Source organism: Pleurodeles waltl, chromosome 3_1 (genome assembly GCF_031143425.1).
Source record: "Pleurodeles waltl isolate 20211129_DDA chromosome 3_1, aPleWal1.hap1.20221129, whole genome shotgun sequence".
Lineage (NCBI taxonomy): Eukaryota > Metazoa > Chordata > Amphibia > Caudata > Salamandridae > Pleurodeles > Pleurodeles waltl.
In genome coordinates, this window is record NC_090440.1 from 366436370 (window position 1) to 366462088 (window position 25719).

Genomic DNA, 25719 nt, shown 5'->3' on the forward strand with positions numbered 1-25719 from the left:
AAATGCTTTGCATTGCCCTCTGATAAGCCTAACTGCTCGACCACACTACCATAAAAGAGAGCATTAGTACTATCTACTTTATCCTCTGTTAAGCCTCTGGGGAACCCCTGGACTCTGTGCACACTATATCTCATTTTGATATAGTATATTTAGAGGGAGCTTCCTACAGCGGTTCCTGATGATGAGATCATCCAAGGATGTAATTAAACATACTCTTCTGTAGCAATTCTACCACTGTTTGCATCACCGAGGAAACTCCAAGGAGTGGAAGAAAACCCATAGGAAAGGGCCACAAACTCGTACACTCAACCATCCCAAATGAACTGTTGAAATCTGCAGTTTATTTGGGGTCGTTCATAGGAATCGTGGGGTGGGCATTCTTTAGATCCAACCTCACCATCCAATCGTCCAGTTGTAGTATTTCTTAAAGTAGAAGGAGACCCATCTCCAAGTGTCAATAGACAAGTCACTGGTTGAATTTCCAGGGGTTAATCACCAAGCACATCCCTTTGTTTTTTGTTTCTCAACCATAAAAAGGTTTGCTCAAGAAACTGCCTGATGTAGGAGGAAAGGACCTGTGGCTCCTTTTTCGAGAAGGGAGCCTTTTTCCTGTGAAATCAAAAGACTACTTTTGAAACATAAATGGATTTTGTTTTCCTAGACCGAATGGAGTCCTAAAGAACTCAATTTGAAAACCAGCAACGGTCTCAAGGATCCAAGCGCTCCATTTTTGTAGCAACAACCCCAGACTTTGGTGGGAAAGAAGAGGGGATCCACCTGGGGCATTGGAGACTCCACAGAAGTTTCTCCTGCTGCCACGTCCTTGACTTCGGGTGGGGAGGAAGCCCCCGAACCACTTCTGATCACAGAACTTCAACTGGCAGTGTCCTTAGTACCTGACTGGAAGAGCACCCGCTGCCTCTTCTAAAGCATGTTTGCCGAAAATCTTTTTCATTTATTGGTAAGCTTTATCTAGTGATGGAATAAATTGTCTCAAATTTCCCCAGTTCTTTTATAGAAGGCTCTCCAAAGAGACCAACATCTGCCATTGGGCCTGCCTTATAAATGGCTACTTTGATTTTGATCCAAGAGGGAACGCCTTCTCTCAGTCGAGAGCACACAGTTGGTAGTCTCAAAAAAATATATTGCCCTCTATCCCCATCCGGACAGAAGATCAGGTGAACTCATACTGTCTGTTTCTTTGGCTTCTTCAGTCATATCCATAGTCTTAGTTAATACCTCCACGATATCCAAACATTTTTCCTGGCATGCCTTCCAGGAACGGTTTATCCCCTTCTTGGGGTCCTCAATAAATGTGACCAGAAAAATGGCCATTTTGGCATCAATCTCTGATGTCAGTGCTACTTTCTGCATGCAGAGACAGATGTGGGCACTTCACCGTAAGGCGACCCCGATCTCCTTGTCCATTGGCTTACAATCCTGTTGCCCATGTACCAGGCCACTTGTCTGCCAGAGACCATTTTGATAATGATGATTGATATCATCCAGGTTCAACATACCCTTTAAGTCATTCAACTCCTCTGCTTCTCCTCTAGTGGAGTTATCCACCCTGGGGTGCTTGGGACCGCCTTTCGGTCTCCATGGTCAACCTGGCCTGGATTTATTAGCAGAGTTATTCACATCAGGGTCATCAAATTCATCCCCATCAATCATCACATCCAAATAGGGTTCATTGGCCTCCTCCACATGAGTAGGCCTATGTTGACATTTGTCATGGTTTCTATTTGATTGTCACCTCAGTGATTTAGGAACCCCTTTCTGAGCCTTTTGAAAGCATTGGATGCAGGAGAGGACCTCATTTGGACTCTTGCTTTACATTGGAGCTTACTATGAGGCTTGGAAGCCTCCTGAGATGCAAGAGGTTCAAAGGGCTGCAGAGGGGTTTGGTCTTCCTTCGGTGGAAGATTCACACTGCGGTGTGCTGGAATAAACATAATCTGCCACTCAAAGGCATCAAGACCTGGGTAACAGTCTGCTGAAAGGTCACATCTACAGCGTAAACAAATTGATCATTAAGGGAATGGGCAATGTCTTGCCTGTCCCCATATCAAAAGTCCTCTCACTCCTAGCTCCTTCCATGGCAAACTTAGAGGCAAGATAATATGAAGACTAGCAAAAACGTTAGTGACAAAGCTCTATGGAATAACTGGGAGCATGCCACCTTTAAAACAACCCTATGCTTTGGCTGCAGTGCCTTTTAAGTTGTATGAGTCACAAGCTGAATTAACAGAGGGGCCGTAGGCCCCATTAAGAGGAGGCAGTCTGATTAAAGAACACCTACTGAACCCCAGAAGGACCAGCACACTGAGTAGTCCTAACATTATTACATCCTAACTACATGCTAACTGGTACACCTGGAGGAAAACCAAAGGCCTTGGGGCAGGGAGAACATTGTGTCACATGTCCCAACTGCAGTTTATTTGAAACGAATAAGACACAAGAGGGAAGTGTATGCGGTGCACAGCATCCATAATGGCAGGCTCATTTAACCACACACTGAGGTGGAGAAGCCTTTATGGGCAGCCACAGATAGGCTAGGAAACTGTGCAGGGGAAGCCTGTGACACGCCCTATTGCCCCCAAATGAGAGCAAGATGTTGAGAACTATGCACTCTGAGCGGCACCACAACCAGCCCGGTTGAACCCCTTGATATTGCGGACCTGTGTGCAGAAAATAGGGTGAGTAAATTCCAGAAACAAGGGAAACACAACGCTTAGCAAGGCAACATGTCATTGCCAAGAAACTCAACAGAACACATCACAGGAACAGACTTAAGGAAGGCATTTATCTGTCTGCTGAGCAGCGAAGAAAGAGGAAGTGCTGTTCCTTTGGGATGATTTTGTATGGGGACAGAGCCACATGATTGGTTAGAATTTGACTTTTGCTTGGACTCATGGGAATTGTAGTCCTCAGCTTGATTGGTATATAATGTTCATGGCTGCTGAGCTAAGATAAATGAAGAAAGCATAAGCCAAGCCTCTGGTTCGGACATAGCATTGTAAACCACTTTCTCATGTAGGATTGCTCAGTGCAGGTAAATTGTGAATCAAAATCGTTAACGCATTTCAGTGAGGTAATTGTTGGTGAAAATCTGTTGATTACCCTGAAAATATCGAGGGGGGGTGAAATATGTGCTTTGGAATAAAATGAAGCTGGTTACAATTTTTCTTCACTTTCTGGGAGGATCATGCTGTTCGTCTAACCCCTTATTTATAACTGCCTAGACTTTGTAACTCTCATTTGGAGTAAAATTATGCTGTGTGATTTGTAACTGTCCCACATAAATGTCAGCATGCTACAGATGTTAGAAGGTTGCACTGGCTCCTGTTCTCCATGTTAAAAGTTCTAAGCTCACCACTATGGGAAACCCCATAGACGTGGGTGAAACTTTGAATTGTCTTTGGTTGTCGCTCACCACCTGCGCATTTTGTTTAGCACTGGCACTTTATGATGTAGCTTTTGCAAAAATGATTTTGTACCATTGTACCTGACGGTTGTTCAACAACTCTTTGATGTGGAGCAGGAGTTTGGTATCAAAGTGCTGTGGAGTCTGCGTGCCTCAATGACTATGATTTTACTCTGTAAAAGATTTAACAGGTGCCTTCATGGTGATGCTCCAAGACTTCACTACTTATGTTCCAACAAATGCCGTACATTCTGTTGAAGGTTAACCTTTTGAGGTATCCAAAACCAGGCATGTCACTTCACGGACATGAGATTGATGGTTTAGGAGTCTTAGCTTTGGAATGATATACTCATTACTGTACAAGAAAATAGAAATTCACATTTCACAGACAAGGCAATGACGAATACTATTTTACAGGTGATTTTCAGTATCTTGGTTCCACCTGCCATCTATTTGCTGGAGTATAAAACTAATGCAGAAATGTCCCACATTCCACAATCGGAAGAAGCACATCAGATGACAATGGAAAACAACAACAATCTGATTGCACCAGAAGGAACATCAAAGGTAAGACGCATAGAAGTAGAGAAAGATGATTCTACAGCATTACATTCTCATAGCTTGGGGTATGTGATAAAATTAGCTCCTTTAAGCAAATAATATTTAAGAAGCATCTGAATGGCACTGAGGCTTCTATGTCAACAATAGATTTATTGTCAAGATTGCTTTTCATAACTGGTGTGATTTGGTGAGGTTGTACAGATCAAAGAAAAAGGTAAAGTTAATACCAGGCAGTAGGGGCTGTTTGATTTCCCACTGGTGATTCTTTTTAGAACTGGTCTCTTCAAGCTGCAGCGTTATTTAAGTGGTGTGTTGTTGAGAGAAGTGGCAGAGGGAAATTATGTAAATGTTTCCTGCATGCTGTGTTTGTCACAGATGCATAACTCCACATCTTACATTGCCATAACAGCATGAAGATTAGGAAAAGGAATTGCAATGCAATGAAAGCTAGAAATGCACCCTGTGATCGTTGTTCAGGTGAGATAGAGGGCGATGAATGATATTTCAGTTCAAATCTGAGTCAAAAGTGGATCCAACTTGAAATGGCAAGTACGGTCAAGTACCTTTCCAAATTAGTGCTCCTGAATGGTACATGTGAGGAATAAGGCCACTAATATAATTAGTTTCACTCTAAAGGTTCCTTCTTTAAAAGCTACATAAACTTTAAAGATAAAGCCTAAGAAAATAGCAGAAACAATTAGTTGCCTTTCCAAAAGCAATTATGTCATTGAAATCAACATTCAGCAAATTAATGTTTGATTCCACTTTGAGAGTGCCATCAATGCTGAGACACAACCATTTATTATTTGTTTGGTCATACTTGCCACCTGTCAAACAGAAGACTTTGTTTGAGGATGGTAGGTGTACAGAGTAGCTTTCTTCTAGGGGGTGTGTTCTGTTGGTTCCCTAATATTTAGCCTACATGTCCATTATGGGTACCTGTTGGAATGCTGTATGCAGTCCTGGAATAAAGACTGTTTTTATAAAGGTGATTGCAGATTTCTATCTAAGAAAACTGAAAAAGTCAGAGACAAAATACCTTAATGGACACGAATTGAGATAAATAATAAGGAGCCATAAGGGGAGCCTCTATGGGGAGGAAGGTGTGTCACGTGTGAATCTATGAAAGATACCAATACTGGTGAACTGTAGTGACAGGTAAGTAACGCATTTCCTTCTCCAGCATTGGATCGTCCATAGATTCACATGCTTAAATCAGAATAGCAAGCAGTTTTTGAAATTTTACATATTGTGATATCACCCTTTTCAATACACATATTTGAATGCATTAAACTAGAAAATATTAGATATCGATTAAAAGTAGCATTTAAAGTAACAGAGGCTCATCTTATTGAAACACATGCCATAACACTGCCTGTCCGACTGCTGCATCCCTGCGCTATGCCAAATCTAGGCAATAGTGCTGAGTGAAAGTGTGGACACTCTTCCACATTGCAGCATGACAAACTTTTTCCAAAGGAACACCTGTGAAGAGGGCAGCCTTTCCCTTAGTAGAAAGCGGTTTGCATGCCTTGGAATGGCAGAAATGCATAGTTGCAGAGATCTACCTTGCATTGGTTGCCTTTGTAACATGTATGTCTTGTCTAGACTTTCCATAAGCAAACATAAGTTGCTCAGTTATACAAAATTGTTTGGTACGGTGCAAGTAGAATTTAAGACATCTCTTAATGTCCAATGTGCCTCCCACTTCAACGACTGGGAATGATTCAAGCATGTGAATCTATGAAAGATGCCAGTACTGGAAAACTGTATCTACAGGTAAGTAACTAATTTTCTTCTTATACATAAAATGCACCTAAGACACCTATATAGTTGGACCACCCCCAAAATAAAATTCCAAACCCTCCATCATGGACTACAGTTATGCCTGATGGAGGAGGAAGAACATTAGGGTAAATAAGGAGGAAGCAATGAAGATGAAAGCAGCCAATATTTATCGTCAGCTAATGCTTCTGAAGAAAGTATCCAATTTTAAGTGCCAAATTTAGAAGAAAGGTGTACCATTTGCTTTTTCTACCTGTCTGGTGGCATTTCTGCGTGTGTAATTGTGGTGTCAGCAGTGGTAGCGAGGGGGGACAGTCTACTTACATGAGCATATGCAAATTGCCAAAGATCCCCAGACTACAATACCCTGCGTTTGGTTGCCAGTCTGTTGAGTTTTTGGGCACTGAGGATTAGCTAGCTATTACTATCTATTCTCAAGCATTCCATCAGGTCGAAGTTGCTTGTACAAATTTGTTTCCCTCTACGTTCACCATGGTAAGACCTCTTTATTTCCAGGAGAAAGCAACTTTTTAATTGTAATTCCAGAATCAGGCCTTTCCAGGCGTCGGTGATCAATATTGTCTCTCTCTACCAATCCCTGACCTCCACACTATTGAGGAGGAATCAATGGGGTAAAAAGCAATGTTGACTTTGGTAATGCCCTTTTGGTCTTGTATGTCAGAAAAAAACATGTGTGGATACTGCCAGGCACAGGAAGTGCCTGCCATTTTCTATGGCTTATGAGCACTCAAGTGAAGCTCCTAAGTCCTTCATGGTGCTCGACGTGAGCCATGGATGGATCATTCAGTGAACTGCACAGGCTGGATGGGCCCTTGTACCCTTTACTCGCATTGCAGGATTCAACTGGAGATAGGTCTAATCAGTTTGGGAAAGTGGTTGTGGATGCTTCCTCATTGTAATGTTATTGGACTGTGAGTATAAACAATAGCAATCAAATGAGCTGCAGTACGTATTGGTCTCCTTCGAATCATGCTTTGGCTTGGCAAATCCTCACAAACTAATGTTGTAATTTAGACGATCTGTAAGTAATCTGGGTATTGTCTGGTACTGGTCTTTCGAATATGTCACAGGACTTAGATGTCAGCCCTCTTCTGTCCCGACCAGTTACTCTTAATGAGGAAAAACCTATTGGTGGCTATCAGGGGTAAAAAGAGGTAAGCAAGAATACATCAGGATGTGGTTCCTGACTGTGTGCCTGTGTCCTCCCACAAGATATTGACTCATTAGGTTGGAATGGATAGGTACCTTGTGAACTTAAATATGAACAGATAATCACATGTTATAGCTATCGGGAGAGGGTAGAATGCAAATCACCCCCTCCAGGCTCCAAGACCAAATCTTACTGATTGTTTAATGAAGGAGTGAAATAAACAGTCATGGGCTACAAGGAGACGGCCTAGTGAATCGTCACCAACTAGCAAGTGTAATTGGAGGTTCCAACGCGTTGTCTGGAGAGCTTTAAGGAGGGAATCTGTAAAGTGGGATGCCCTGTGCTGAACTAACTAACCCCAAGAGGTATGATCGGGGCAAAAGAACAAAGAACTGTTGAGTTCATTTCATTTGCAGTTGCCAGACATGGTCAACTGATAGGAATCCTCTGCTACTGCTGCCTATAGTGCCCTGGAAATGATGATGCATACTTGGATCTGATTACGGAGTATGTGAAGCATTTTCATCTTCCTATGGCTCAGTCTCACCCCGATTTGCTGATTCAACCTCCAATAACCTGCCCAAAGAACCACCAATGAATCTATTGTGTAGCTAATGTTTGCTATGACGTACACCCAGTATGTGGTCTAATAGTTCTCACCGGTGAGTATGTAGGATGATAACACTTGCCAACCCTGCTGATTCTGATAGTATCTATGACCAATGACCCCCCAACACTTGTAGATTTAACCAACCTTGTTTTGTGGAGAATACACTTGTGAACGGATTTTATTAATTGGAGAGCATCCATGAATTGAGCAGGTTCCCATGTGTGGCCAAAGACATCTTATTCCTTCCATGCCACTAGGCACTGTAACTGCTCTCTATATTTATGGGAGTCTAGAATGGTATCAACCTCATACTCTAATGTATTATCTACAGTAACTGGTGAGGGGGAGTTGTACCATTTTTTTCTGCTTTCTTATCTTTGGAAATCTGTACCACTCAAAGTAGTATCCAACTGGCTGGTTGAGCAAGAGTAACTGCTACTGGAGCCACAAGCTCAATTATTTTAAAACAACCTATTAAAGCAAGGGCTGAATTTAGGGTGGGAGCCAGGGATGGACAGATTCTTGGATGATAACCAAACTTTATCCTCTCCTCATAGTGAGAGTTGAGTAGTCGGTCTACAAATGTCTTGTATTCACCCTTAACTTTCATTACGTTTTGAACAGCAGTCTTTTATGCTTTTTTGGTGTTAGGTCTGTAGAATTGTGTGACTTACAGGCACTGTGGATTAAACCAATACTTCTGACCAGATGTGAAGTTGATAACTGTATGTATAAAAGAAAGGAGGGAATGGTGATAATCCAATTAACATACAGAGAGAATCCTGATCTTATTAAAGACAACAGAGGCTACCATGATGCAATAACCTTTTATTGCTGCCCCACCATGCAGCCTTTAAAGAATATAAGCACATCATAAATAAGACATTCCAGCTTAGAATTTCAGCTGCGACAACACAAGTGGTGCCTCTGTGGTTTGACTGGGAAAAGTCTTACTAAAAAGAGTTCTCTGAAAGAAGACAAAACTAAGTGATACCACTAAAATAAAATAATTCTAAAGTAAATACTCATTTACCTCTGTGAGGAAAAAACATCATGTTAATGGTATAAACACAATAAATCATAGTAAACAACTACTTGAAATACAGGAATGTAAGCTAATTAAATGGGAGTGGTTGGTGGGATGATGTTAGCCTCCGTTGTCTTTAATGGAACAAAGATTCTCTCTGTATGTTAACTGGAGATTCGCCATTTCATTACAAGACCGGAGGCTACCATTATGCATGCTTAAAGCTACTCAGTGCCACACTACTCACATGCTGATTTATGATAACTTGCGAATGTGTTACCACTTGACTAGTCTTCTGCTTTCAGAAAGTCCGTGAGTGTACCACTTGCCCAAAATACTTTACTGGCTATTGCGCCCCTAGAAAAATGAGCCCCAAACTTGGATAAATCAAATCCTGCTTCAGACATCACTGCCGTCATCCACCGTGAAATAGTAATTGTTGAAGCTGCCCTACTGGGTTTAACATAGGAAATTAAAAGCTGACCATCACCATCTGGTATAACGACCAGCATTCTTTGTTCATAAACTGTCATGCAACCCACTACACACAATTTCTTGCAGTCATGGAAAAAATGGATAAAAGATGTTTTCAGACATGGTTTTAGTCCTCTTCCAAATCTCAAAATGGACATCATCCGCTGAATAAAACCAATTATAAACTTCTAATGCCTTAACATCTGATACTCTTCTAAAAGATATTAGACAGAGTAAAGTTGCCCACTTCTGTGAAATCTGTCTCCTGGAAAGATAGGAAATATCAGGCCAGGAGACAAACAGGTAAAAAACAAGATTAACATTCCATAAAGAATCATTACTAGCCCTAATTGGACATCTAAGCTTTATTCCCTTCATTGCTCTGAGGATTAAAGGATCACCATCAATAACAAAATAATTCGCCAAGGAATGCCCTGCCGAAACAGCAGATCTGTAACAGTTATTTAAGGCAGGCCTGATTTGGACAAATGTGCGAGAAAATTCTCTACTTCTACTGTAGGAGCCTCCACGGGATCCAAACTCCTTTCCAAGCACCAGCTACACCACTTTCTCCATACTCCTGTGTATCTTTTCCTGGTACCTGCTGGCCATGACTTATCCAATAGGTTCTTAGCCTCTCCTAAAAGGCCAGCGTATCTACCAGAGCTCCTGAAATCCTCCAGGCAAGAAGGTTCAAGTTGTCTTCTAGCACTAAATGATGATCCTCTCCTTCCTGTCCTTCTAAAAGGCTTGGACTCCCTGGTATCATATGGGGACTTCCACTGCTAGCTCCATTACTTCAGGGAACCAGACTTGAGAGTTCCAAAACGAGTTACCAGAACAATGCTGCAACCCTCCCTCTGGCCTTTTAATAACACCCTCTGGTCAGCAGAGCTTCCAGCGCGATTGAAAGAGAAATGCTTTTGCATTTCTCTTTCAATGCCATGGGGGAGGCCCGAGAGGCTTCAAAGGGAAGGAAATGTATTTCCTTCCCTTTGAAGTCTCTCACAGGTTTCAAAAGCCGGATTGCTTGCAATCCGGCTTTTGAAACCCCACTAGACACCAGGGATTTTTTTTTTTTCAATGAAATTGGCAAAAGGGAGCGACCCCTTGGGCAAGGGTCGCTCCCAGGGGGGGCATTTTTTTGGGAAGGCCTTTTCTGCCCCCCCTGGGGGCAGATTGGCCTATTATTAGGCCGATCTGCCCCCAGGGGGGGCAGAAACCTCTAGGCACCAGGGACCTTTTTTTTTTTTTGTGATGTTCTCTTTTTTTTTTAGGTGGGGAGCGATCCCTTAGGCAAGGGTCGCTCCCCTACGGGGCAATATATATTTAGGCCATTTCTGCCCCCCTTGGGGGCAGATTGGCCTATTTTGATGAGGCCAATCTGCCCCCAAAGGGGGCAGAAACCATTAGACACCAGGGAGTTTTTTTTGTGCGTGAATTTCACGCAAGGGGAGCAACCCCTTAGGCAAGGGTCGCTCCCTGGGGGGGGGATTATTTTAGGCCATTTCTGCCCCCCTGGGGGGTAGATCAGCCTATTTTGATTCGGCTGATCTGCCCCCAAGGGGGGCAGAAACCACTAGGCACCAGGGATTTTTTTGTTTTTTTGTTTTACAGATGGGGAGCGACCCCTTGGACAAGGGTCGCTCCCCTGGAGGGGCAAAATGTATTTAGGCCATTTCTGCCCGCTTTGGGGGCAGATCGGCCGATTTTAGGTCAGAAACCACTAGGCACCAGGGATCTTTTTTGGGCGCCGTCACGCAAGGGGAGGGACCTTGTAGGCAAGGGTCGCACCCCGGAGGGGGGGGGGGTAGGGGGGGGCAAAATTATTTTAGGCCATCTCTGCCCCCCCTGGGGGCAGATCGGCCTATTGGTATTAGGCCGATCTACCCCCCGGCGGGAGCAGAAACCTCTAGGCGCCAGGGCAATTTTTTTTTGTGTGTTTTTTTTTTTTTTTTTTTTTTTTTTTTTTAGAGATGGGGAGCGACCCATCAGGCAAGGGTCGCTCCCCTGGGGGGCAAATTGTATTTAGACCATTTAAACCACTAGGCACCAGGGATTTGTTTTTTGTCGCCAATGTCACGCAGGGGGAGCGACCCCGTAGGCAAGGGTCGCTCCGGGGGGGGGGGGTGGGGGTTCGGGGGCAAATTTATTTTAGCCTATTTCTGCCCCCCCCGGGGGCAGATCGACCTATTATTAGGCCGATCTGCCCCCAGGGGGGGCAGAAACCTGTAGGCACCAGGGCAATTTTTTTTTGTGTGTGTTTTTTTTCTGTTTGTTTGTTTTTTTTAGAGATGGGGAGCGACCCATCAGACAAGGGTCGCTCCCCTGGGGGGCAAACTGTGTTTAGACCATTTCTGCCCCCCTTGGGGGCAGATTGGTCGATTTTATGTCAATCTGCCCCCAAGGGGGCAGAAACCACTAGGCACCGGGGCTTTGTTTTTTGGTGCCAATGTCACGCAGGGGGGAGCGACCCTGTAGGCAAGGGTCGCTCCGAGGGGGGGGGGGGTGGGGGTTGGGGGGGCAAATTTATTTTAGGCCATTTCTGCCCCCCCCTAGGGGCAGATCGGCCTATTATTGGGCCGATCTGCCCCCAGGGGGGGCAGAAACCTCTAGGCGCCAGGGCAATTATTATTATTATTTTTTTTGGGTTTTTTGTTTGTTTGTTCTTTTAGAGATGGGGAGCGACCCATCAGACAAGGGTCGCTCCCCTGGGGGGCAAACTGTATTTAGAGCATTTCTGCCCCCCTTGGGGGCAGATTGGTCGATTTTACGTCAATCTGCCTCCAAGGGGGCAGAAACCACTAGGCTCCGGGGATTTGTTTTTTGGCGCCAATGTCACGCAGGGGGAGCGACCCCGTAGGCAAGGGTCGCTCCTGGTGGGGGGGGTGGGGGTTGGGGGGGCAAATTTATTTTAGGCCATTTCTGCCCCCCTGGGGGCAGATGGGCTGGGGCAGAAACCTCTTGTTGCCAGGGCAAATTTTTTTTGGTGTTTTTTTTTTTGTTTGTTTGTTTTTTTAGAGATGGGGAGCGACCCATCAGACAAGGGTCGCTCCCCTGGGGGGCAAACTGTATTTAGAGCATTTCTGCCCCTCTTGGGAGCAGAAGTGGTTGATTTTAGGTCAATCTGCCCCCAAGGGGGCAGAAACCACTAGGCACCGGGGATTTGTTTTTTGGCGCCAATGTCATGCAGGGGGAGCGACCCCGTAGGCAAGGGTCGCTCCTGGTGGGGGGGTGGGGGTTGGGGGGGCAAATTTATTTTAGGCCATTTCTGCCCCCCCTGGGGGCAGATCAGCCTATTATTAGGCCGATCTGCCCCCAGGGGGGGCAGAAACCTGTAGGCGCCAGGGCAAATTAGTTTTTTGTGTTTTTTTGTTTGTTTTTTTAGAGATGGGGAGCGACCCATCAGACAAGGGTCGCTCCCCTGGGGGGCAAACTGTGTTTAGACCATTTCTGCCCCCCTTGGGGGCAGATTGGTCAATTTTAGGGCAATCTGCCCCCAAGGGGGCAGAAACCACTAGGCACCGGGGATTTGTTGTTTGGCGCCAATGTCACGCAGGGGGAGCGACCCCGTAGGCAAGGGTCGCTCCTGGGCAGGGGGGGTTTGGGGGGGTGGGGGTCAAATTTAGTTTAGGGCATTTACCCCCCCCCCCCGGGGCCGGCTGAGCTAGAGGTCAAAATCCCCAGGTAGGCACTTTGCAAAAAACACCTCTGTTTTCTGTGAAAAAATATGTTGTGTCCACGTTGTGTTTTGGGCCATTTCCTTTCGTGGGCGCTAGGCCTACCCACACAAGTGAGGTACCATTTTTATGGAGAGACTTAGGGGAACGCTGGGTGGAAGGAAATTTGTGGCTCCTCTCAGATTCCAGAACTTTCTGTCACCGAAATGAGAGGAAAAAGTGTTTTTGGGCCAAATTTTGATGTTTGCAAAGGATTCTGGGTAACACAACCTGGTCAGAGCCCCGCAAATCACCCCATCTTGGATTCCCCTAGGTCTCTAGTTTTCAAAAATGCGCTGGTTTGCTAGGTTTCCCCAGGTGCCGGCTGAGCTAGAGGCCAAAATCCACAGGTAAGCACTGTTTTCTATGAAAAAATTTGATGTGTCCACGTTGTGCTTTGGGCCGTTTCCTGTCGCGAGCGCTAGGCCTACCACACAAGTGAGGTATCATTTTTATCGGGAGACGTGGGGGAACGCTGGGTGGAAGGAAATTTGTGGCTCCTCTCAGATTCCAGAACTTTCTGCCACAGAAATGTGAGGAACATGTGTTTTTTTAGCCAAATATTGAGGTTTGCAAAGGATTCTGGGTAACAGAACCTGGTCCGAGCCACACAAGTCACCCCATCTTGGATTCCCCTAGGTCTCTAGTTTTCAGAAATGCACAGGTTTGGTAGGTTTCCCTAGGTGGCGGCTGAGCTAGAGGCCAAAATCTACAGGTAGGCACTTTGCAAAAAACACCTCTGTTTTCCTTCAAAAATTTGGCTGTGTCCACGTTGCGCTTTGGGGCGTTTCCTGTCGCGGGCCCTAGGCCTACCCACACAAGTGAGGTATCATTTTTATCGGGAGACGTGGGGGAACGCTGGGTGGAAGGAAATTTGTGGCTCCTCTCAGATTCCAGAACTTTCTGCCACAGAAATGTGAGGAACATGTGTTTTTTTTAGCCACATTTTGAGGTTTGCAAAGGATTCTGGGTAACAGAACCTGGTCCGAGCCACACAAGTCACCCCATCTTGGATTCCCCTAGGTCTCTAGTTTTCAGAAATGCACAGGTTTGGTAGGTTTCCCTAGGTGGCGGCTGAGCTAGAGGCCAAAATCTACAGGTAGTCACTTTGCTAAAAACAGCTCTGTTTTCTGTGATGTGTCCACGTTGTGTTTTGGGGCATATCCTGTCGCGGGCGCTAGGCCTACCCACACAAGTGAGGTATCATTTTTATCGGGAGACTTGGGGGAACATAGAATAGCAAAACAAGTGTTATTGCCCCTTGTCTTTCTCTACATTTTTCCCTTCCAAATTTAAGACAGTGTGTAAAAAAGACGTCTATTTGAGAAATGCCCTGTAATTCACATGCTAGTATGGGCACCCCGGAATTCAGAGATGTGCAAATAACCACTGCTTCTCAACACCTTATCTTGTGCCCATTTTGGAAATACAAAGGTTTTCTTGATAGCTATTTTTTACTCTTTATATTTCAGCAAATGAATTGCTGTATACCCAGCATAGAATGAAAACCCACTGCAGGGTGCAGGTCATTTATTGGCTCTGGGTACCTAGAGTTCTTGATGAACCTACAAGCCCTATATATCCCCGCAACCAGAAGAGTCCAGCAGACGTAACGGTATATTGCTTTAAAAAATCTGACATTGCAGGTAAAAGTTACAGAGTAAAACGTAGAGAAAAAGTGATGTTTTTTTCACCTCAATTTCAATATTTTTCTTTTTCAGTTGTTATTTTCTGTAGGAAACCCTTGTAGGATCTACACAAATTACCCCTTGCTGAATTCAGAATTGTGTCTACTTTTCAGAAATGTTGCGGTGTCTGGGATCCAGCGTTGGTTTCATGCCCATTTCTGTCACTGACTGGAAGGAGGCTGAAAGCACAAAAAATCGTAAAAATGGGGTATGTCCCAGTAAAATGCCAAAATTGTGTTGAAAAATTGGGTTTTCTGATTCAAGTCTGCCTGTTCCTGAAAGCTGGGAAGCTGGTGATTTTAGCACCGCAAACCCTTTGTTGATGCCCTTTTCGGGGGAAATACCACAAGCCTTCTTCTGCAGCCCATTTTTCCCATTTTTTTGAAAAAAACGAAATTTTCACTGTTTTTTGGCTAATTTCTTGGCCTCCTTCTGGGGAACCCACAAAGTCTGGGTACCTCTAGGATGTTGGAAAAAAAGGACGCAAATTTGGCGTGGGTAGCTTATGTGAACAAAAAGTTATGAAGGCCTAAGCGCGAACTGCTCCAAATAGCCAAAAAAAGGCTCGGCACAGGAGGGGGAAAAGGCCTGGCAGCGAAGGGGTTAAAGGAGGCCTCCTCAGCCACTCCCAAAATCCTGGCCAGCGGACCCAGAGTATCCAATAATCTGTCTTGGCACTGCCTAATGCAGTGCTCAAAACCTTTCCTAAGATCTTTCTCGGATTTAAAAAGAAAAGTCAAGAGTTCAGGGTTCAAATTAGGTGTCATTCCTGACTTATTATCCAGGAATGGTCTGGGACATCCGGCTTTCATCAGATTAAGCGTCTCTTTATAGAGAGACTTGCGTATCCAGAATTTAATGAAGGCGGTCACATGGTTAATAGACCACCAATCCAAGCCCCTTGGACATTTCCACACTTGAACGGTCTTTAATAGCCTTTGAACTTGAAGGCTGGTCTAAATCCTCATCAAGGAAATCTGTGTCCAACATCTCCAGAGGATCGAAAACATATTGATCCACCTCGTCCTCTACCTCATTACAATATGAGTTATCATCATCACTATCAAAACTGCGGTCTATTGTGCTGTGAAGGCCACTCGTTCTCTGTGCAGCAGGGGACACCTATATCATTTGCGCCAACATGATCACTGTAGGAAGCTGGGCTGGTGTGTGGTGAGCACCTATGGTGTTAACACCAAATGCCAGGTCCAGGTATCCACTATTAGTGAGGTGTAGTCAGTGTCTAGGAAGCCAGGCCCTCTAGAGGTAGCTGTGGATGAACAGCCAAGGTTCATCTAGGAGACATGAAAAGCTTATGCAATACTTCTGTAGTCACACAGCACTCACACACATGAAAGAACCACACACTGTTACAAAAATAAATTATAGATCATACTCTACCAGCAGGTCAGTAAACACACTATTATATACACACCTTAGTAATCAGGAATGGGCATAGAAAACAGTGAAATAACAGTAAACTGTAGAGGCCCTACGGGAAGACCAAACCATATACCAAAAAAATGGAATGCGAAAGTCAGACTCCTACCCAGGTAAGTGGAATTTGTAGAGGGGGGCTGGAGGAATTAGGAACCCCAAAAGGAAGGTACCAGAGTGCCCCCAGTGACCAGGAGAGAAGAGGTAAGTACCTGGTTTTTCCCAAACCCACAGGTAAACTTTGTAAAAGGACTGGGCAAGACCCAAGCAAGACTGAAAGAAACAGAAGATGGATCCAAACAGAAAATGACCTGCAAATGAAGGGGACAAAGTCCATTTCCAGTTGGTGAGACCGGTTGGGGCAGGAGCCACTACCCACCATTCTGGAGATGCAGGCCCAGGTCGAGGGTGAAGACCAGAAGTTGGCTATACAACACAGGAGTAGAGGAAGAGTTGCAGTGCACAGGGGTACTCTCCTGCAAGGAGAAGCAAAGACTCCCTCCCTCCAAAGTTGGACAGCTGGTAGAGGGGACCAAGGGGACCCCTCAAAACCACGACTTGTGTTGCAGGATTCACACATAGTTGCAGGAGAGAGGGCCCACGCAGCAGGCCGTTGTTGCAGTTGGTGCCCGCGGATGTAGGGGAGTGATTCCTTCACTTCAAGGGAGATTCTGTCGTACTTCTTGGTGCGGACTGAGGACTTGACACCCTCAGAGGATGCACAGCTGGGGAAATGTTGCAGAAGCTGGAAGGAGCCACAGAAAAAATGTTGTAGAGCTAAGTCGTCACTGGGGCTGCAGATTGTAGGTCCCTGTGAAGTCCATTTGAGGCCCCAGTGGCCAGAAGTCAAAGTAAATGTTGCAGAGGAGTCCTGCTGGAATCTTGCTTGTTGAATCTGAGGACCCACACAAGAGGGGAGACTCTACATAGCCCTCAAAGGGAGATCGATCACCTAGCAGGATGACCAGCTATCAGGAAGGGGCTGTGACATCACTTGCCTGATCTGGCCACTCAGATGCTCCCAGAGGCCTCTGCCACCTTGGATTCAAGATGGTAGAATCAAGTGGCCACCTGGAGGACCTGTGGGCACCAACCCTGGGTGGTGAGGGACAGAAAAGGGTTAACTCCCCTTTCCATTGTCCTGTTTCATGCCAGAGCAGGGACCAGGGGTCACTGGACTGGTGCAGACTGGTTAATGCAAGGAGGGCACTACATGTGCCCTTCAAAGCATACCAATGGCTTGGGAGGCTACCCCTCCCAAACCATGTAACACCTATTTCCAAAGGGAGAGGGTGTTGCCTCCCCCTCCCAGAAGAATTGTTCACAGTCTTTGGCAGCGCTCAGGAAACCCAAGGATTGTTCATGGTATTTTGCAGTGCTCAGTCTACCCAAGGAGGGCTCCTCACCTGTGAGGTGTTTCATTTTTTTAGTTGCCTTACCTGCCTTAATAACTAGTAAAGGGGTCTATTCCTCTTCAAAGGAGAAAAACCTCTGAGGGTGAATACCGTTTCCTTTTTGCGAAAACTGTATCCATCACCTCTTTCAGAAAAGATTTGGATCCCTTGTCAAAATATCTTCTAAGAGTATCCTCACTGAGGTGAGGGTTAGGAGTCCCCTGGGTACCGGTCTCAGGCACAACATAAAGAATGAACAAAAGTATTTACCTCCCTTTTTCCTTTTTTTTTCCAGGATAAACTACCAATTATCAGCCAGCTGACTGAAAGGCTCTCTACCGGTTCAGCTGCAAGACTGGAACCATTGGCAGGAGCTTGTATTGCTATGGCAATGCGGCTGACCTCGTCTTAACAAGAGGCCAAACCTAACGGAAGATGGCCGCTATGATTCAGAGTCTGCTTTTCACCTCTTTGAGGACTCTGCCAATGCAGGAGGTTTTGAGGAGGCTTGGGAAGATGGCTAGTGAATGAAGGCAGAGGTGCTCCTCCTGAAACACGAGAGAGTGCCTCTGATACCTCCAGAGTGCACACTGGTATCAGTGTGTCTTCCAGGCTTGAGCCATAGCTTAAGAAAAACTACCTGGTGAACACAGGCAGTACTTCGGGCCTCCGGAGCAATCGGGAAGATAAAGAGGCTCAGCCTCTGAAGTGAGCTGTCCCCTCAGAATCACCCTCCACCATATTGGATGATAAAGTAAAGAAGCACTTAAGAAAAAAGGAAACCTGACTTACCGGAGTAAAGGTGTGTCCAATCTGGGAATGTTATGAATACAATAAATAAACATTACAAGTTAAAGAATTAACAAAGCCATAGTACTTAACTGTGCAGGAGCATTGAATAAAAGTGGAAGATGCATGGTGACATGGAGTTATATATTGTTTGATTATTCTAAGCTGGAATGTCTTATTTATGATGTACTTATGTTCTCTAAATGGCTACATGTTGGGGCAGCAATAAAAGGTTATTGCATAATGGTAGCCTTCGGTCTTGTAATGAAATCTCATAGCAATGTGTAGAGAGAAGTTGTAATAAAATTCTTCTATTGGTCCGCATATATGTAATTGCTGTAGGGGATCCATCAGAACATTGGAGCAATGTTTGAGGAATTGTTATGCGTCTGCTTCTTTCTCACCCAGGATGGACACTTTGCCCACAGTCCAGTATCATCGCCTGAGTGGACAGGAGCAGGACAAGTCATGGTGGTTTGGCAACTGAGGCTTGCTAACTAGGAGACAGCAGACTGTCTGGTGTGGGCCTCCCTCCTGGTACTCCTCCCCAAAAGGCAGTGGAAATTGGGTTAAGGAAGAGCTTTATTCCCAATCCTAAATGCCAAGTGGGGCTTAAAGTTCTATCTACTTCTCCTAATTCAAGATGGAAGGCTGTTAGAAATGGGGTCTCTAGTTGGCGGAGGTATACACCCTTGTCCAAGTAGGGACCACAGTCACACACAATCCAAATTATCTTGTGCCCACCCTCTGGTAGCTTGGCACTGAGCAGTCAGGCTTGATTTGGAAGACAATGTGTAAAGTATTTGTGCAATAAATCATACAGTAACACAGTGAAAACACCACAAAAATACGCCACACAGGTTTAGAAAAATAGATAATATTTATCTGAATAAAATAAGGTCAAACCGACAAAGATCCAATAAGCACAAATTGAAATATCACTTTTAAAATGTTTAAGAGTCTTAGGGGGTCATTCTGACCCTGGCGGTCATTGACCGCCAGGGCCAACGACCACGGAAGCACCGCCAACAGGCTGGTGGTGCTTCCAGGCCAATTCTGACCGTGGCGGTAAAGCCGCGGTCAGAAAAGGGAAACCGGCGGTTTCCCGCCGGTTTTCCCCTGGCCAAATGAATCCTCCATGGGGATTCCGACCCCCTTCCCGCCAGCCTGTTTCTGGCGGTTTTCACCGCCAGAACCAGGCTGGCGGGAACGGGTGTCGTGGGGCCCCTGGGGGCCCCTGCAGTGCCCATGCCACTGCCCATGCCCATGACACTGACACTGGCATGGGCACATGACACTGGCATGGGCACTGCAGGGGCACCCTAACAGGGCCCCATTGAGATTTTCAGTGTCTGCCAAGCAGACACTGAAAATCGCGACGGGTGCCACTGCACCCGTCGCACGCCTTCAACTCCGCCGGCTCCATTTAGAGCCGGCTTCCTCGTTGAAGGCGCTTTCCCGCTGGGCCGGCGGGTGGCCTTCTGGCGGTCGCCCGCCGGCCCAGCGGGAAAGCCAGAATGGCCCCCGCGGTCATTTGACCGCGGTGCGGTCATTCGGCGGCTCCCGCCGGGCGTGCGGTTACCGCCGCCGGCGGGAGTCGGAATGACCCCCTTAATCCTTAAACATAAACAGTTGTCTCTTTGTTACACACAGTACCTAGTTTGTGTCAAACATAACGACACACGAAGCCCGCAGAGGAGGAGACACATGGAAAAATAAGGTGTGCGTTGGATTTTCTGGCGCGGCATGGACAATGCGTTTTCTTTCCAAGCTGCAAGGGGGAGGCATTGTTTTTCAGCACGCAGTCTTGGTTCCTCACTGCAATTGCTGGGTATTTTGACACCCTGCGACAATGCAGGGAAAAATCCTTGACGCGCTGGAAGAAGACACAGGTGTTGCGTCGATCTGGTAGGCGATGCATCAAATTTTCCATCGCAAGACAGTCGCAATGCAGACTTTTCGTAAATTCCGGCAGGCAGTGCGTCAATTTGTTACTACGCACTAGCAGTTTCCTGAAGAGATGAAGTCTTTTTGGCCCTGAGGCTTCAGAAAACAGGAGGCAAGCTCAAACCAAGCCCTAGGAGAGCACTTTTGGGGAAGGCAGAGTCCTTCTCAGAAATGTCAGAGGGCAGCAGGGCAGCAGTCCTACAGCAGGGCAGCAGTCCTTCTCAGCAAAGGTCCTTCTCAGCAAAGCAGTCCATACGAGTCCTTTGGGCAGCCAGGCAGTTCCTCTTGACAGGATGCAATTGTAGGTCCAGAAGTGTTTGAGTTGGTGAGGTCAGGGACCCAGTTTGTCCTGTGTTTGTAGTTGTCTGGGTGAAATGCAGAGGGGCACTGTCGCCCAGCCCAGATGTTGATTGGAGTTAGGCTGTAAGGCACAGATGGTTTTTAAGTGCAGAGAAATGCTCACTTTCTAAAAGTTGCATTTCTAAAATAGTAATATAAAATCCAACCTCACCAATAAGCAGGATTTTCTATTACCATTCTGGCCATACTATGACCCAGTTACCCCTTTCAGATCAGAATCTACCACTCAAAAAGTATATGAGGGCAGTACAAATGCTAGCCTATGAAAGGAGCAGGCCTCATGGTGAATGAAAACGAATTTAGGAGTTTTTCACATATGCACATGTCCTGCCTTTTACCTACATAGCACCCTGCCCTATGGGTTACCGAGGGCCTACCTTAGGGGTGACTTATATGTAGAAAAAGGGGGGTTTAAGGCTTGGCAAGTACTTTTAAATGCCAAGTCGGAGTGGCAGTGAAACTGCACACACAGGCCTTGCAATGGCAGGCCTGTGACATGGTTAAGGGGCTACTTATGTGAGTGGCACAACCAGTGCTGCAGGCCCACTAGTAGCTTTTAATTTACAGGTCCTGGTCGCATGTAGTGCACGTTACTAGGGACTTATAAGTAAATCAAATATGCCAATTGGTAGTGAACCAATGTTACAATTTTAAGGGAGAGAGCTTATGCATTTTAGCACTGGTTAGCAGTGGTAAAGTGTGCAGAGTCCTAAAACCAGCAAAAACAGTGTCAGAAAAGTGGAGGGAGCCAGCCAAAAAGTTGGGGGATAACCACTCTAAGGCTGTCAGGTCTAACAGGGGCTAAGAATTGTGGGATACCTTCCTCTCTACCCAATATATAAGGAGATGTTTCTCTGCACTTCCTGTGCCACCACACTTTTTGAAAGGTATTTTTCATCACATTTATCACCCCCTGGTTATTTCCAAGAATTTGGTTTCCCTTTTGTGAAGAACTTTGTAGCCCTCACTTTGCCATCTCCAGCTAACCATTCATCCTTCAAGCTGCATCTCTTCACCAACTTCTGTTTTTTTCTTGTCTAGCTTTCTCATGAAGGGGTCTTATTGTTGAAGACAGTTTCTGCTAGGTGCTATCTAGTATCAGAAGTACAATGGCTACTGAAGGGGTCGATCTTACCTCTGGCAGATAAGAACTGAAAAAAACGTGCCAGAAATCTACTGTCAGCTCAATCGATCTAACAGGAAATGGCTGACTCGCCGTGTTTGGCTGTCAGTCTGTTGATGATAGCTGGTTGACATGAAGTTGGCAGTGACTATCTTTCTGCAGTGACTAAGTTTTGTTGACGGTCCTTCCAAAAGTGAAAAAAATAATTGAGCCCCTCTTTCTATTATGATAACCTCAGAAAAACCATGTAAGCACACAATGTCTTATACGAAGATTGAGGCCAGTTCAAGAGCCTTCAGGAGTTTTGCAAGCAGAATAAAACTTGTTGGGCCGTGGCTTTGTCCAAAAGATGGTTGACTCATTCACTGAAAAAGGGTATGTGGCTAGGATTTTTGGTGGCTCTGGAGGAGTATTGACTTCATCTGTTTGGCAGGAAAGTGCATTGGCCGTACAATGCCAATTTAAAGGACAGTAGGTTGTGTGGTAATGGAACAGTGAAAAGAACAGAGACATGAGTGGGCTGGGGATTCATGCATTTCATAAATATTAGATGCACAAGGCTTTTGTGATCTGTTCAGTATGTTTTTTGCTGCTCAGCTCCTAATTGATTTCTCCCTATATTGATGGCATACTTGATTGCCAGCAGTTGTTCATTGTATATCGTGTAATTCATCTCTACTAAATTCAGGGTGCAGGTGTAGCATGCAATGGGTGTAAAGCAGGTGTTACTGGATGCACTGTGATAGAATAGGTCCAATGGCAAATTAGGATGAATTTGTTTCAATGATAAAACATAGGCTGTTCCCTGGATAGTACTGGAACTGTAGTAAATGCGTGTTTAAGGATCAAGGAACACTGTTCTTGAGGAAGTGTCCACGAAAAAATAATAATTTTCTTGGTTAACTGAGGCAGTGGAGAAACCGTTGCAGAAAAGTCTTTGATAAAATGTCTGTAGAAGTTAGCGAAGCCCCGGAAACACTGGATTTCTTTTACATTTTGTGGAGAAGGTCACTCTCTTGTGTAGTGGATCCTATTAAGTTTTAATGGGAATCAGGGGTATAGCTTAGCCTTCTGGCTTGCAGGCCTGTGCCCCCATCACCTAGTGACTTCTAACCTACTTAGCTTGCTCTGTCTTTGCCTATTTAATTATTTTCTTTCAAAATGGCTGCTATGTTTATAGTTAGTGAAATGTTTTTATTTCCCGTCATCAGTGTCACTGGGTAAAGGCGTGCTATCATTGTCAAAGTTAAGTGAGATACGTAGGTATTCACATCATGTCCCTTTCCCACTTTCGTGTGACAGGAACATAATGTACTTTTGGAGGGAATTGTTTATGTAGTTGCCACCCCAAGCATGCCTCCTTATCTATTGTTTGGGAACATACCTGCATCAGGGGTCCTACAAGATCTGTATAAATACATCTCATTCAGACAAGGTTATCAGAGGGATTCCTACCAGATGCTATCAACGCCATCTATGCTGCACATCCCCTTGATGCAGACCCAGCCTTCCTGTCACCATGGAGCCTGATCTAGAGACCTCATTCCAAGCAACAAGGGTTAGGGAGAGCTTCTCATGGACCCGGTACTGGCAGAGTAGGTTTATCACACCTAGCTCTCTTTAGTTTAGAGATTAGGTTCTCCATGCTAGGGTTTTAGGGATATTTTACATTTCATGTTATTGCAATATGGTGGGGGTCTTTGTGTTCACGACTGTCATCTTTACCATTCTGCTTCTTGCATTATTCATTATCCTAATCATTGCAGCTCATGCATTTTAACAGTAGATTGCAGTCTTTTTAATAAACCAACTGAAAACGTTACTGCATCTCCTTTATTGCCTGTGTGTGACTGCGACTTACTGCTAACGTGAGAAAAGGGTAACCTCCGTTTTGCCATGACTCCCCTGAGATGTTGCACTCTAGAGTCCACGTAAAGGCTGCCAGAAATCACGTTCTACTGTTTGGGGTTTGGTGAGGTACTGCTTGTGAGCCAGAAGGGTTGGGCCGACTGTTGCGACTTGTAGGATTAGCCTAGTCGCCTACAAACAAAAGTGCTGTCCTCCCTAAACGAGAAGTCTCCCCTAGGAGTGAGTCCAACTACGACACTCGCTGCAGTCACTTCCGTTGGTTCCCTTTGAATACCCTGATTGGTATTCTTAAAGCCTTGGAATTTAACGTCTGATACCCAAAACACATTTTTCTGCTTTTGCATATGGAAAGTGTTTTCTAGGTCTTTGCAAAACCTCTACCACATGTCTATAATGATCCCCCAGTGTGGTAGCAAATGTCAATAAGATTCCAATGTAGATCAAGAAGATCCGTGAAAATGTTTTTTGTTCAAAATATTTTTATTGCCATTTTTTATGAAAACAATACAGAGAGGAAACAGAGGGAGAAAAAAATGAAATTACATAATTAGCAATGTCAAGATATTACATCAATGTGACACTTATGATTGTTATCAGTGGAGTTCTTAGACTGTCATTAGTTGTAAGCAATACCAAGGGATTGTGATGTAAAGATAGAGCATTGATGTGTAGGAGATATGGTGAGTCTTGAAGGGTAGGAGTCAGAAATATACACATCATTGCAAGTATGTATGATTCGATATCTATGGGTGGGGGGGAGGGATAGAAAGGGGGATGAGGTCATGTGAGTCAATAGGTGAGAGGGTGTTAGAGCTTTGGTAGTAATGGCGATGGGAGAACCTGTGGCCCGGGGAAGGATTGGGGGATTTCCCGTTAGAGGGGTGGATTGTGAATAAAGAGGTCTAGTGTTTCCCAAACACGTTGGCAGGTTACAGAGCAACCTTTGTAACTAGATTGGGTTATGTGTGTGCTTCTTAGATAGGTAACCCAGGCCCAACAGGTGTGATAAGATATATTGTTGCTAGACTTCCAATCGATCAGTATTGCTATGATTGCAGTGGTGAGTAGGAGGTCAAGGAGGAAAAGATACATGTCAGAGAGAGAAATTGGGAAATCTGCAAGATGAGGTCCTAGTAAAATAAGGGGGAAGGATAATGAAATGGTCATTCTGAATATTTTCTTTAGTTGTAGAGACCTCTCGCCAGTAGGAGTGCAGATGAGGGCAAGATCCATTAAAATGTTAATGAAATTTGAAACACTCAGGAGACTCTACAAAACCCAAAATGCATTACCACGTACTCAAAGTGGGCTTTATCGCGTGCTAACAGATTTTTCAATTCATTGCCCCCACAAATCCAAAATAAATTAGTAAGATAACTGTCCGGTGTAGCTTAGTGAAAATCTTGTGCCACCAAACAGAGAGTGGTTTGGTCCATAGAATCAGAAGAGGTTAGACCACTATTATACCAATGCACAAAAAATATGTACCTCGGCTGATAGTTCTTAGTAATCTTAGTCAGTCATTACAGGATGGTTAATCACATGATCAAAGGAACTGCAAGGTTCAATTACTTCATTAATTAGTTCAGGACTATTTTAAAAACATTTTATAATTACCCTACACTGTTGCATATTATTAGTGTCATATTCAAAACATATAGTATGTATATTTACGCAACAGAGAACCTGTACAAAGTGGCGTCAACCATCACCATTATTTTGTGAGAATGAAAAAACAATACAAAAAAATAATTTCACTTTAACAATGCATTTCCAGTGTAGAGAGCCATCCGGCCTCTCCTGTAATTTGTATCCTGTTCCGCGCGGAACAGAGGCTATAAATAAAGAAGGGGCTGCGCTGACGCGGTCTTCCCCCAGTATACCATACCAAGTGTGTAGGAAAGTACCATCTTGCCTGGCATGTTACCCCCATATTTCACTGTATATATGTTGTTTTAGTCTATACGTCACTGGGACCCTGCCAGGCAGGGCCCCAGTGCTCATAAGTATGTGCCCTGTATGTGTTCCCTGTGTGATGCCTAACTGTCTCACTGAGGCTCTGCTAACCAGAACCTCAGTGATTATGCTCTCTCTGCTTTCCAAATTTGTCACGAACAGGCTAGTGACTAAATTTACCAATTCACATTGGCATACTGGTACACCCATATAATTCCCTAGTATATGGTACTGAGGTACCCAGGGTATTGGGGTTCCAGAAGATCCCTATGGGCTGCAGCATTTCTTTTGCCACCCATAGGGAGCTCTGACAATTCTTACACAGGCCTGCCAGTGCAGCCTGAGTGAAATAACGTCCACGTTATTTCACAGCCATTTACCA

General features: G+C 45.0%; 1 protein-coding gene across 4 annotated transcripts in view; it reads left to right on the forward strand.

Moving 5' to 3' along the window:
• Positions 1-25719, forward strand: part of LOC138284105 (transient receptor potential cation channel subfamily M member 7-like) — a 1183984-nt gene that overhangs the window by 713199 nt on the left and 445066 nt on the right. For all 4 annotated transcript variants that reach the window (XM_069222537.1, XM_069222536.1, XM_069222538.1 and 1 more), the window contains one exon: positions 3845-3994. In XM_069222537.1, the coding sequence (XP_069078638.1) occupies positions 3845-3994 (150 nt within the window). The remainder of the gene's footprint in view (positions 1-3844; positions 3995-25719) is intronic.